Raw genomic sequence first — 14,165 nt, forward strand, 5'->3', positions numbered from 1 at the left:
CTATGACACTTTCTACATGGTGACAGACTTGGAACCCAATAGGATATACAAGTCATCAGCCCCTCTGTTCACTATTGTTGAAATGCCTTAAACGGCAATCTTTCTCCACTGTGTGCAGCGCCTCCTGCAAGCTTTTGTATGTCTCAGCACCTAGATGTTGACTTTGGAATATGCCATGTTGCAACACTAAGTCAAATGTAACTTTGTGCTGGAAGACCAACATGTTTTGGGCAAATGGAATGTATCTTGTTGTGTATTTAGTGAGTATGATGGGCTGTCACACTTAGAATCTGATCACATGACATCTTTGGCCATATTAAGATTTAGATTTTTATTGTCACGTGTACTCAAGTACAGCAGTGCAGTGAAAATTGTATAATGTTGAGTCTCACGGCACCACCTTGGGTACAAAAGTACCTAGGTACAAAGTAGTAAAATACAAACAAAATTTGAAAAGTTAAACATTAAAGACCTTCATAGAATAACTGGAACAATAAAGAAATAACAACATACTAGTTAGCATTAAATAGCTAACAATAGTTAACATGGGCAGAAAACCACTCAATCTGTCTAACTCTGGTGCTTGCAGAGTGAACGCCACCTGAATAAATTCCCTGTTACATAATATTTTGGCTTCCTGGTTCTTCTTGGAACTTAACACCAAGAAGCAAAATGGCAATGAATTTAAAAACTGCTTTGAGATCAATCCACTAAAACAAAAACAAATCATAGTGCCTCCAAGATCTGCAGTTAGGACTTCAATATAAATACAAAGAAAAGTATTCCAAACAGGCCATTGCTGCACCAAAGTAGGTGCAGTCAGTTAGTCAGAGTCCTACAGCATAGAGACAGGCCCTTTGGCCCAAACTGGTCCACGCTGATCAAAATGTCCACCTACACTAACCCCGTTTTCCTGCAATTGGCCCATATCCTTCTAAACCTTTAATACCCATGTATTTGTCCAAATACCTTTTAAATGTTAATGTACCTACTTCAACAATTTTTGCTGGCAGCTCATTCCGTATACATACCTCGCTCTGTGTAAAACGTTGCCCCTCCGGTTCCTTTTTACTGTTTCCCCTCTCCCCTTAAATTGATGTCCTCTAGTCCATGATTCCCCAACTCTTGGGGGAAAAAGACTGAATGCATTCACCTTATCCATGCCTCTTACAATCTTATACACTTCTATAAGATCCTCAGTCTCCTGTGCTCTAAAGAAAAACGTCTTCGCTTGTCCAACCTCTCCTTGTAACCCAGACCCTTGAGTCCTAGTAAAATCCTTGTAAATTTCTTCTGCACCCTTTCCAGTTTCATAACATCCTTCCTATAGCAAGGTGACCAAAACTGAACACAATACTCCAAATGTGGCCCCACCAACATCCTGTATAACTGCAACATAACTTCTCAACTTCCATACTCAGTGGCCTGACTGATGAAGGCCAGTGTGCTCAAAGCTGCCTTCACTGTCCTGTCCACCTGTGACTCCACTTTCAGAGAACCTGCGCTTCAAGGTCCCTCTGTTCCACTACACTCCTTAAGGCTCTACCATTCACCACAAAGCTCCTGCCTTGAATTGACTTTCCAAAATGCAAGACCTCACACTTATTTATATTAAATTCCATTTGCCATTTCTTGGTCCACCTCTCCAGCTGATCAAGGTCCTGCTGCAATTTCTGAGAACCTTCCTCTCTGTCCACAATATATTTTATTTTAGTGTCATCTGAAAATTTACTAATCATGACTTGTACATTCTCATTCAAATCATTGATGTAGATAACAAACTACAATGGGCCCAGCAATGACCCCTGAGACACTCCACTAGTCTGACAAGCCTCCAGTCTGACAAGCATCCTTCCACTATTATCCGCTACCTCCTACCATCAAGCCAATTGTGTGTCCAATTTGTCAGCTCCCCCCTGGATTCCAAAACAGACAAGCAGGACACTGGAAGAACACAGGAAGCCAGGGTTGCATCAGGAGGTGGACAAGTTGACGTTCTGGGTATAACCCTTCTTCAGGATTCCAATTTTTTTTTTATTGGTCTATTTCCCCACCAGATTCCATGCATTCTAATGTTCCAAATGGTAGGCTGCTCTGGAACCTTATCAAAGGCCTTACTGAAATCCATATATACTACATTTACCACCCTGCCCACTTCAACTTTCCTAGTCACTTCGCCAAAGAGCTCAACAAATTTGCAAGCATGATCTCCCACGCACAAAGCCATGCTGACTGCTCCTAATCGAGCCCTGTCTTTCCAAATGCATGTATACCTTATCTCTCAGAATCTTCTCAAATAACTTACTGCCAACAGATGTTAGGCTTACTGGTCTATAGTTCCCAGGTTTTTCTTTGCAGCCTTTCTTGAATAAGTGTGTCACCTTTGTTATTTGCTACTTAAGGGCCAGACAATGACCACCTCCAACAAGACAGTATCTTGACCGAGACATTCCGTGGCATTACCATGACTAATTTCCCCAGTATCAATGTTTTGGGAGTTATAATTGATTAGAAACTGGATGACTATTATTGATACTGTGGCTATAGAAGCAAGTTCAGGGTTGGGAGTAACTCACCTCTCCTCTCCTCCATCTACAAGTCAGAAGTGTGATAGAATACTCCCCAATTGCCTGGATAAGTGCAAATCCAGCGACGTTATAGATGCTCGAACCATCCAAGACAAAGCAGCCCATTTGATTGATGCTTCCCTCCATCACTAACACTGAGTAGCAGCATTGTATGTCCTATCTGTGGGAAGCGCTCACTTAGTAAAACTGAGGAAATGAGAAGATTAAAGGACACAGCATTTCTGAATAACCCTCCAATTCATTCTATTCAAGCAAAACATTCTGTTTTCAGCATTTCAAATTTAGAAGATTTTTAAAAATTTAAATAAAAACCTTGTAATTCTACACAAAATATTCTCCTCAGTCCTTCATTAGATTGCCACTTACATTTAAGCTGTCAGTGGTTTTATTTTTGGATTAACACAAGTTGGAAACTAAGGTTTTCCTTACCTTCCCACTATTCTGCCCTGTCCGAACTCTCTCGTGCTGTTACAGTTTTTGCCTTTGATCATGAGGAAACCCAGATCCCACTCCACTGAAATATTTTGAAAACCAATGAGCAAACTTGCCTAGCTACTGTCTGCCTGTTCACAAAAGTAAGATGGGCTTTGCTTCTCAAAGAGGAGGATAACAAATGTTGCCCCCTTGTTCAAGAAGGGGAGTAGAGACCACCTTGGTAATTATAGACTTACTTTGGTTATGGATAAAGTGTTGGAAAAGGTCATAAGAGATAGGAGTTATAATCATCTAGAGAGGAATAAGTTGGTTAGGGATAGTCAACACGGTTTTGTGAAGGGTAGGTCATGCCTCACAAACCTTTTGAGTTTTTTGAGATAGTGGCCAAACAGGTGAATGAGGGTAAAGCAATGGATTGTAGTATACAGGAGGACCATGATTATCCAAACGAGATGGGCAGGCACTATTTCGTTCGGATAATCAATTTAAATGCCTTTTCTCTGGGGCTCAGAGTTTTTAAAGTCTGCTCCCCATTCAGAAGACTGCAGCAGCACAACGCACGAGGCCCCGTCCGACAACGTCCCCCTCCTGCCCCCAACCCCGTGCAACACCATCTCCTGCCCCCAACACTGCCCCTCTCCGCGGCAGCTGGAACGGACACCAACAACAAGACTGCTGCAGTTGCCTTTATGGGGTAAGTCTCCAAATAACGCGCACGCAGCCACAGCCCCCCACACAACTTTTTACTGTAACGTTTTGACAGGTTCCACCTTTGAGGAGAAAGTGAGGACTGCAGATGCTGGAGATCAGAGCTGAAAATGTGTTGCTGGAAAAGCGCAGCAGGTCGGGCAGCATCCATTCGGGCTCATGTCTGAAACGTCGATTCTCCTGCTCCTTGGATGCTGCCTGACCTGCTGCGCTTTTCCAGCAACACATTTTTCAGCGGGTTCCACCTTTGCCCTGTACAGGACAGTGTTGGAGAGATTATCTGAGGAAGGGGGGGCTTTAGGGTACATCCCTGTGTAGAACTCCAGAAGAGAGAGAGAGATAGAGAGATAGAGATCACTGTTGGAAACATCTCTTTGATGCAATGTGTCCATTGGGACCGAGAGATCTCCTTCGGATGATCCAATTCTCAGATAATTGGTATTCGGATAATCGAGGTTCCTCTGTATATGGATTTCAGTACTGCGTTTGAAAAGGTTCCCTTTGGTAGGCTATTGCACAAAATACAGAGGCATGTTATTGAGGGTGATTTAGAAATTTGGATCGAAATTAGTTAGCTGTAAGAAGACAGAGGGTGGTGGTTGATGGGAAATGTTCATCCTGGAATTCCGTTACTAGTGGTGTACTGCAATCATCTGTTTTGGGGCCACTGCTGTTGGTCATTTTTATAAATGATCTGGATGAGGGCATAAAGGATGGGTTAGTAAATTTGCGAATGACACTAAGATCGGTAGAGTTCTGGATAGTGGTGAAGGATGTTGCAGGTTACAGAGAGGCATAGCTAAGCTGCAGAGATGGGCTGAGAGGTGGCAATTAGAGTTTAATGTGGAAAAGTGTGAGGTAATTCACTTTGGAAGGGAAACAGGAATACAGAGTACTGGGCTAATGGTAAGATTCTTGGTAGTGCAGATGAGCAGAGAGATCTGTGTCCATGTGCATAGATCCCTGAAAGTTGCCACCCAGGTTGATAGGGTTGTTAAGAAGGTGTACAGTGTGTTAGCATTTATTTGTAGAGGGATTTGAGTTTCAGAGCCACGAGGTCATGCTGCAGCTGTACAAATCTCTGGTGTGGTCGCACTTGGAGCATTGTGTTTGGTTCTGGTCACCGCATTATAGGAAGGATGTGGAAGCTTTGGAAAGGGTTCAGAGGAGATTTACTAGGATGTTGCCTGATATGGAGGGAAGGTCTTATGAGGAAAGGCTGAGGGACTTGAGGCTGTTTTTGTTAGGTTGAGCAGTGACTTAATTGAGACATACAAGATAATCAGAGGGTTAGATAGGGTGAACAGTGAGAGCTGGATGGTGATGGCTGGAATGAGGGGACATATCTTTAAATTGAGGGGTGATAGATATAGAACAGATGTCAGAGGTAGTTTCTTTACTCAGAGAATAGTGGGGTGTGGAACGCTCTGCCAGCAACAGTAGTAGACTCCTAAGTTTAAGGGTATTTAAATGGTCATTGGATAAACATAAGGATGAAAATGGAATAGTGTAGGATAGCTAGGCTTCAGATTGGTTCCACAGGTCAGCACAACATCGAGGGCCGAAGGGCCTGTACTGCCGTGTAATATTTTATGTGCTAAGATTCAGTGCTAAGTATTAAGGGAATCTGCAGCTTGTTTGCAGATGATTTCAAAAATAACTACCTGTACCTCCAGCACATATGCCTATATTTAGTTAGGATTGGAATCCCTTTCTATACTGTTCTCGGGCATACTCAAAAACAAATGGTTTGCTTTAAATTTGAAGGAATTGTGGATGTAGTACTTTGACAGAATTTTCTCCTCTTACATCTCCGCATTGCAAGCTTTACCTTCCATCAGCGGAGTGATGAAAGAGATGACAGCATGATTAGTGGCATTTTCAAAGCAATGATTCCTCATGCTAATTTGGATTAATTTGTTTAGTTTAGTTGTACAGATTTTTGTTTTACACTATAAAATACACTGCAAGGCTTCAATCAAGTCAAGTGAAGAGTTTCTTATCCCAAAGGGATTAAAAATGCAGTATTTTGAGCAAAGCGTACAGTGTTTTGAGCTAATTAGGCAGTTCCTTTAAAAATTTGGATGGCTTGTTTTGCCTTTCTATATAAAATACCATGATGCTGCAGACTAAGATATAGGCAAACAATGGGCTGTGGATAGAGTCAGCTGCTGTAGTTGGCTTTGTTTGCTCCTTGCTGGGAAAGAGGTGGCTGTATGTCTGACTACATCGTACCTAATATTCAGTTTTGAAGGTGACTTTGTCCCTGAAATCTGGCTGTATTTGTATTCCAGCTTGTAGTGCCAATGCATCATGCTGCTTTTGGGCATCTATAGGGAAAATCATGTTTTCTGTTAGGTTTTAATGGTTTTTGCTGAAATAGGTTTTAATGGTTTTAATGGTTTTTGCTGAAATATTTCTGCTGTCTTTTTCTCTTTCCATTGATATTATTTTGTTGGCTGCTTTGTTTTTGGCTAATTTAATCTTTCTTTTTACTATGCTTGACAGATTTGTTTTGTCTTCTGACAGAATCTGTTACGTGCGCAGATGACAGATTGCTCTGTTACAGCTGGGTTATTCTAGTATTGGGACCCCAGGGAGAGGAAGAGTTAGGGCAGCATTTCTGCCTGGGTTGAGAGCATATTCTGAAATAGATGCAATCCTCGGCTTAAGAATGTTTCGCAAGCATTTCTATTTTACAATTTGCTGAGCAAAGTCATAGCACTTAAAGTGCAGGTGACAATGTGAAACATTATAAATTTGTTCCAGAATCAGTAGTTATGGATTTTGTTCATCAAAAAGATTATGGAATGCTATACTATATTCATTGTATTAAGGGACCCCCTCTGCAACATGTTTGCACATGATTTAAAAAATAACTACCTGTACCTCCAGCACATGTGCCTATACTTAGTATAGAAAGGAATTTCAATCTTAACTATTTTCAAAACAAAACACGTGCCTTAAATTTGAAGGAATGCTGTGTGTAATATTTGTAATACTTTGACACAATTTTCTCTTCTTCATGCATCTCTGCATTACAATCTTTATCTTTGTTGCCATGGTGATTGTTTCCTCATTCCTTTGAAGCCCCAGGATAATGATACCCCGCATGCTGCTCTTCTCTCCCAGCACAGCACAATTTTCAGCTTTTACTTAACAATAGAACACGTCCCTTGTTGTCTCTTCATCTTTCCTGCTGTACTCTTCAGGCCTTTAAAAATAGATGTCACCGATCCTCCATAGTTTGTTTGATTTACCTTTCTTAACACCGCACCAATTCTGTGTTTTTGTATTTTAAAGTTAAAAGTTTATTACACAGGCAGGAACAGTGTAGGATGTGATATTCCACAAGGTTTGGTGCTTGAACCACAGTTTATAATGTTATAATAAATGATTTACAATCTAATTTACAAACAAAACCAAATACAAGGAAGACTTTGACAGATCTAAAAATCCATCAGTAAATGTACAGAATGGTACTCACCTATCCAAGGGATTTTCAATATAATGTTATAGTCCCAGCTGACTGTATTATAAAGCAAGTCCTATTTCAGATGTTGTTTTCATTTAGTTGGTTAAGGTTGTGATCAGTCACTGAGGTGTTGACAAATGCGTGCAGATTTTCTTTAACAGAACATTTTTAACACAAACAAAATATATCACAACAAGCTATCTAAATACAAAAGACTCTTTAAATGATGTCACCACCACCACAAAATAAAGTTTCAATCTATTTCTTGATGCTATCCATTACAGAGATTCTATTCAGAGAATTTACACCTCTATCTCAACTATTCACCTGACTCCTGATCATTTCTTTACTGTGGACTGCAGATAGTTTGAGTCCTTTTCCAAATCTGCTGACATGCTTCAACTTTCTCATGGCTAATAACTGCAGATTTCTAATCAACTTTTCTGCGGAGATGACTTATTCCCTGAATTCTCCCAGGATAGAAGTGAAATTGGCCTCTAAAGTCAACACTGGTTTTCTGAACTGAACTGAACTGAAGTCAAAGCTAATGGCCGTGTAAGTTTACCCTGTCTGTTGTAAGCCAACAGTTAAAACCCCTTTCCACAAACATCAAAGATTTATGATCATCTGCTTTCCCACACCTATGAAAATGCTCCATTTTTGTGGGAGGAATATGGAGGTCAATCGAGAAAAATGAAGCCGTGCAGCAGAGGGATCCAGATGTACAAAAAGTGGCAATATAGATTCATACGACTAATTAATACAAGAAAAGCAAGCTAAGTGCATTAATTTGATTCAATTACCTCCTGTAATCCTCTGAGCTAGAAGAAATGTCAGTTGTTACCAGAAGGATGGAATTGGAAAAACAGTGCAGTTTTGTTCTGCTTATATGGGATGCAGTGAACAGTGCTGGCATCTGTGTTATAAGAGAGATAGAGGCACTAAGAAAGATGCAATTAAGATTTACGGGGAGAACTCCAGAACTGATGTTATTCTCTTCAGCAAAAACTGTTCAGCTTGGGATTGTTTGCTCAAACAAAGAAAAGACTGAGGGTGATTTGATGCTTTTGAAAGGATTTATTAAAGTAGATGTAAAGAAGATTCTTCACTTTTTTTTTGGGGGGGGGGGTGGAGAGACCAAAACTAGTATCATAATGATCCCCTTCAAAGTCAGAATGCTAAAGAATGTGGAACCCATGACTCGGGCTACCATCGAGGCAGCAATATTCAAGTTAGGGAAAGTAGAGTAAATACAGGAGACTGGAGGGAATATCAGGTCTTATGCAATGGGGTTAAATGAAGAAGGGTTAAGAATAATTTGTACGATTTAAAAACTGACCTGGATGGGACTTTATGTAATTAATACCATGTAATCAGTTAAATTACAGAATAAACACTCATCAGATTTCACCTAATTTGCACAAACTAGTGCTAATGCTTATAAATGGTAACAAGGTTTTACAAGTGTCTTGACTATCTTGAAGTTTCTGCCCCATCTCCTTTCACATCACTTCTGACTCAACTTGCCCCTGAGACCTAGCTCCTTTTTAACTAGACCACTGACCACTCAACTTCATGGACCCCAAGTTACTGACATCATTAATACTGTCCTAGAGATGTACAGCATGGAAACAGACCCTTCGGTCTAGTTCTTTCTCAGGAACTAGTCCCCTTCTATTTTAATTTTCTGTCAGCAATACTCACATTCTTGCAAACTACTGCCTGACACCACCCACCCTGTCCTGTCATGTCTTTGCAGGTGGGGTTGCTTGCTAAGTCTGTGTCCATCTTTTGCAGAGCAACATGTTTGAACTCCAGTTAGGTTTTATTACTGTAATATATATTTACATTTTTGCGTAGAAGGAGAAATCTTGAAAAAGGATGGTGTGTCAGCTGAAGGGACAACATTGGAAGCTCTGCTTCGTGGGGAGGCACTGGAGAAAAGAAATGACTCAAAAGATGATGAAGCCTATAGTGAAATTCAGGTCAGTCATTTTATTATTTTAGGTGATGACCAGCTAATTTCAAGGAGGGTAATTGTAATTGATTTTTGTAAATGGAGATATCACCATGAAATATCAGTCTCCTTTCATCATAATATTTACAATAAACTTTGAATTTTGATTTTGGGTTTTTTAAAAATATTGTTTTCCCTTTGTACGATATGTCTCCTAATGAGCCTTGTTTGACTATTAGTTGCATGTATGGGCAGTTTTTCTGTATGGCATTAATCAGTGATTTCCTTGACCTGCCTAACCACGCCCCCCAATTTTCCACTTCATTCTGTCCAGCCGATACAATCTATCCTGTGTCCTAATTATACTACAGTTGGCTGATTGATACTCTCCACTTCCAGTCCACATCTCAAAATACAATCATTCAGTTAAGGTCTACGAGGGGTGCTAGCCTTCTGCTGTGTGAGAGAGAGCTTTCAATATGTGTATCAGGAATAAAAGAATGACCAGGGAAAGATTAGGGCCAATCATGGACAGTAGTGGGAAGTTAGGAGAAAGTGAGGACTGCAGATGCTGGAGATCAGAGCTGAAAAATGTGTTGGAAAAGCACAGCAGGTCAGGCAGCATCCAAGGAGCAGGAGAATCGACGTTTCGGGCATAAGCCCTTCTTCAGGAAGTAGTGGGAAGTTGTGTATGAAGTCCAAGGAGAGGGGAAGAGCTAAATTTTTTTTCATCAGTATTCACACTGGAAAAAGACATCAAGAGAAAGATTTACTGCAGCTTCCAAACCCAGCAACTGCTACTGAGAAACTAAAACTAAAAGTCCTGGTTCTGTGGGAGCTTGACCCCACCCATTATTCCAACTTTTAAAAAAAAAACACCAAGGCCTCACTGTTTACTCAAGTGGCTCTGAGTAGACCACTTGCTACCTGTCTAGAACATAATACTTCGCAGTACAGGCCCTTTGGCCCTCTATATTGTGCCAACCTGTGGAACCAATCTGAAGCCCATCTATCCTACACTATTCCATTTTCATCCATATGACTATCCAATGACCATTTAAATGCCCTTAAAGTTGGAGAGTCTACTACTGTTGGAGGCAGTACTGAGATTCAGGATACTAGACTAGATGAGATTGAGATTTACAAGGAGGAGGTGGAAAGTGTGAAAATAGATAAGTCCCCTGGGCCAGATGGGATTTATCCTAGAATTCTCTGGGAAGCCAGGGAGGACAATGCAGAGCCTTTGGCTTTGATCTTTGCTCTTTTGTTGTCATTGTCTACAGGAATAGTGTCAGAAAACTGGAGGATAACAAATATTGTCCCCTTGTTCAAGGGGAGTAGAGACCACCCTGGTAATTATAGACCAGTAAACTACTTTGGTTGTGGATAAAGTGTTGGAAAAGGTTATAAGGGATAAGTTTTATAATCCTTTTGAGAGGAATAAGTTGATTAGGGATAGTCAACATGGATGGTGATGGCTGGCATGAGGGGACATAGCTTTAAATTGAAGGGTGATAGATATAAGACAGATGTCAGAGGTAGTTTCTTTACTCAGAGTAGTAGGGGCATGGAACGCACTGCCTCCAACTCTCCAACTTTAAGGGCATTTAAATGGTCATTGGATAGGCATATGGATGAAAATGGAATAGTGTAGGACAGATGGGCTTCAGATTGGTTCCACAGGTTGGCACAACATAGAGGGCCAAAGGGCCTGTACTGCGAAGTATTATGTTCTAGACAGGTAGCAAGTAGTCTACTCAGAGCCACTTGAGTAAACAGCTTGTGAGGTCTTGGTGTTTTTTTTAAAAGTTAGAATAATGGAAGCAGCCTGAATGGGTGGGGTCAAGCTCCCACAGAACCAGGACTTTTAGTTTTAGTTTCTCAGTAGCAGTTGCTGGGTTTGGAAGCTGCAGTAAATCTCTCCCTACTACACTCTCTCTCTTGTTTTTTTTTTCCTTCCTGGAGTGGAGAATTACCTACAGCACAGTCTATTTTACAGAATTTGTATTTTGCCAAGGGAATTGTTAAATAATCTATTATTCTGTTAATTTTTCCAATAGAGTTATTATTCCAAGTTTTTTTTGTACTTTAACTGGAGTGTATGAATACAGAGTATTTTGCTGTAATCTGAGCAGTTGACACAGAAGCAGGAGTAAGCCATTCAGCCCACAAAGACTGCTCTGCCATCCATTTGAGATTGTGGCTCGACTGATGGTCCTTAACTCAATTTTTCTCCCTTTTTCCCCATAATTCTTGATTCCCTTACTGATTAAAAATCTAGCTTTCTCAGTCTTATTATGACCAGCCTCAATAGCCCTCTGATAAAGAATTCCACAAATTCGCTAATGTCCTGAGAGAAAAAATTCCTCTTACCTTTGTCTTAAATATGCAACTGTTTATTCTGAGATTATTCTCTTTGATCCTGGTCTCTCACAAGGGGGATCAATCTTTCTCCATCTACCCTGCCAAGTCCTTAAAGAATTTTGCATGTCTCAGTGAGGTCACCTGTAATTCTTCTAAATTCCCAATGTTTACAGGGCCAACCTGCTCAACCTCTCCTCATACGATAGTCCCTCCATATGTGGTATCAGCTTATTGACTGCTACCAATGTCAGTATATCTCTAGTTTGATAAGGGGCCACAAGTAATTTACAATATTCCGGCTTTGGTCCGACTAGTGCCTAATTATCTGACAGTTTCTGTGGCTTTCCAACTCCTTTACGTCTTGACAAAAGATGCTCAGGACTGTAATCTGCACGATGGCCATGAGCCAATTTCTCAATGATAACAAAGTGCTCCACCCTGTGATGTGACTTATACTGGAAATGAAATGTTGGAAAATCACAAGTGTGTTTGCTGAAAATTACTAAAATTTGTGCTGTGAAATTCTGGATGGTTCTAATAACTGCATTTTCTATTGATCCCACAGAGAGTTTTGGACAATGAGGAAAACATAGAAGATTTAGAAGAAGACGACTTGGAAGATGATATTCCAAAAAGGAAAAATAAACCCAGAGGACGGGTAGGCACAGTTCCAAAGAGATAAATTAATAGAAGTAGACTTCAGTTTTTCAATTCATTAAAATAAGTATTTCTATATTTTTTAAAATGAGAAGAACCGTGGATGCTGTCAGTCAGAAACAAGAACAGAAATTGCTGGAAAAGCTCAGCAGGTCAGGCAGCATCTGTAGAGACAAATCAGAGGAGTAGTGCCAGAAGATTGGACGAAAGCAAAAGTTGTCCCCTTGCTCAAGAAGGGGAGTAGGGACAATCCTGATTAATTATAGACCAGTGAGCCTTCCTTCGGTTGTGGGTTGTCGGAGACATTTGCCAATAAGTTAGATCACAAAGCACAGTTCGAAGTGAAATTGACATGCTGTTACAAAACTGACCATCTGTACAGGTAGATCAGGATTTCTCTTCCCAGAGCTGAGGATGAAGCCAGTTTTTATAATGCTGTACAATAAGGCTAATTAGAAATGGGGAAAATACAATATATCTGGAAATTGAGTAATCTAATTACAAGGATGCTCATTGGAAAGCAGTTATCAGATGAATGTCCTGTTCCTTCACACAATGCAACATCCTGGCAGTATTGATAGTTCCATTCCTCTTTACATATGGATGTTAATATCTCCTCTGAAGTGGTGAGGTGCTTCCATTGTCTTGTCCTGGGAGCAATGCTCTTGCTGGTGCCTCTCTGTCTGGCCTGCTCTTTGTGTGGCTTTGGTATTGCTGGGTTGTGAAACTGCCCTCTGGGCTTTGGGATATCTGTGGTGCTCTGTAATTGTTAGTGAGCTTGAAGTGTATTCCTTTGTCTGTGTGTGATGTCTGGTTTGGCTTGTCAGCCTGCTTGGGCATTCTGGGTGTTTTTTGGTACCGTTGACCAATTTTGCTTTTGTGGGCCTATCGTGGGTTGGCAGGGTGGCAGATCTTTTCCCACATAGATAAAGTGTTGGAAAAGGTTATGAGAGAGGGGATTTATAATCATCTAGAAAGGAATGAGTTGCTTAGGGATAGTCAGCACAGTTTTGTGAAGGTTGATCATGCCTCACAAACTTTATTGGTTTCTTTTGAGAAGGTGACTAAACAGATGGATCACGGTAAAGTGGTTGATGTGATGTATTTGATAAAATTCCCCATGGTAGACTATTGCAGAAAGTACAGAGACATGGGATGGAGGGTAATTTAGCAGTTTAGATCAAACATTTTCTAGCTGAAAGAAGATTGTTGATGGGAAATGTTCATCCTGGAGTTCAGTTACTAGTGGTGTACTGCAACGATCTGTTTTGGGGTACTGCTGTTTGTCATTTTTATAACTGACCTTGATGAGAGCGTAGAAGGATGGGTTAGTAAATTTGTGGATGACACTAAGGTCGGTAGAGTTGTGGACAATATCGAAGGATGTTGCAGGTTACAAAGGAGCATAGATAAGCTGTAGAGCTGGGCTGAGTGGTGGGAAATGGAGTTTAATGTGGAAAAGAGTGAGATGATTCACTTTGAAAGGAGTGACAGGAATAAAGAGTACTGGGCTAACGGTAAGATTCTTGGTAGTATGGATGAGCAGAGAGAATCTTGGTGTCTGTGTACATCCCTGAAAGTTGCCATCCAGGTTGAATGGGTTGTTAAGAAGGCATACAGTGTGTTAGCTTTTTATTGGTAGAGGAATTGGGTTTCTGAGCCATGAGGTCATGCCTGGTGTGGCTACATTTGGAGTATTGCATACAGTTCTGGTTACCACATTCTAGGAAGGATCTGGGAGCATTGGAAAGGATTCAGAGGAGTTTTACCGGGATGTTGCCTGGTATGGAGGGAAGGTTTTATGAGAAAAGACTGAGGGACTTGAGGTTGTTTTTATTAGACAGAAGAAGGTTGAGAGGTGACTTAATTGAGGCATACAAGATGATCAGAGGGTTAGATAGGGTAGACAGTGAGAGTCTTTTTTTCATCAGATGGTGATGGATAGCACGAGGGGACATAACTTCAAATTGAGGGGTGATAG

The 14,165-nt window shown here is 40.7% G+C and overlaps 1 protein-coding gene across 9 annotated transcripts in view; it reads left to right on the plus strand.

Annotated features, from left to right (window-relative positions):
- The window catches only part of dpf3 (double PHD fingers 3), a 143,134-nt gene that overhangs the window by 65,594 nt on the left and 63,375 nt on the right, over positions 1–14,165 (plus strand). For all 9 annotated transcript variants that reach the window (XR_015757996.1, XM_043698365.2, XM_043698366.2 and 6 more), the window contains 2 exons: positions 9,067–9,191; positions 12,093–12,185. Coding sequence is in view for 8 of the 9 variants with exons in the window: in XM_043698365.2 (XP_043554300.2) it covers positions 9,067–9,191; positions 12,093–12,185 (218 nt within the window). In the remaining variant the exon portion in view is untranslated. The remainder of the gene's footprint in view (positions 1–9,066; positions 9,192–12,092; positions 12,186–14,165) is intronic.

Source organism: Chiloscyllium plagiosum, unplaced genomic scaffold (assembly GCF_037043375.1).
Source record: "Chiloscyllium plagiosum isolate Xiang-an unplaced genomic scaffold, Cpla_swu_hap1 HiC_scaffold_8, whole genome shotgun sequence".
NCBI classification, from domain to species: Eukaryota; Metazoa; Chordata; class Chondrichthyes; order Orectolobiformes; family Hemiscylliidae; genus Chiloscyllium; species Chiloscyllium plagiosum.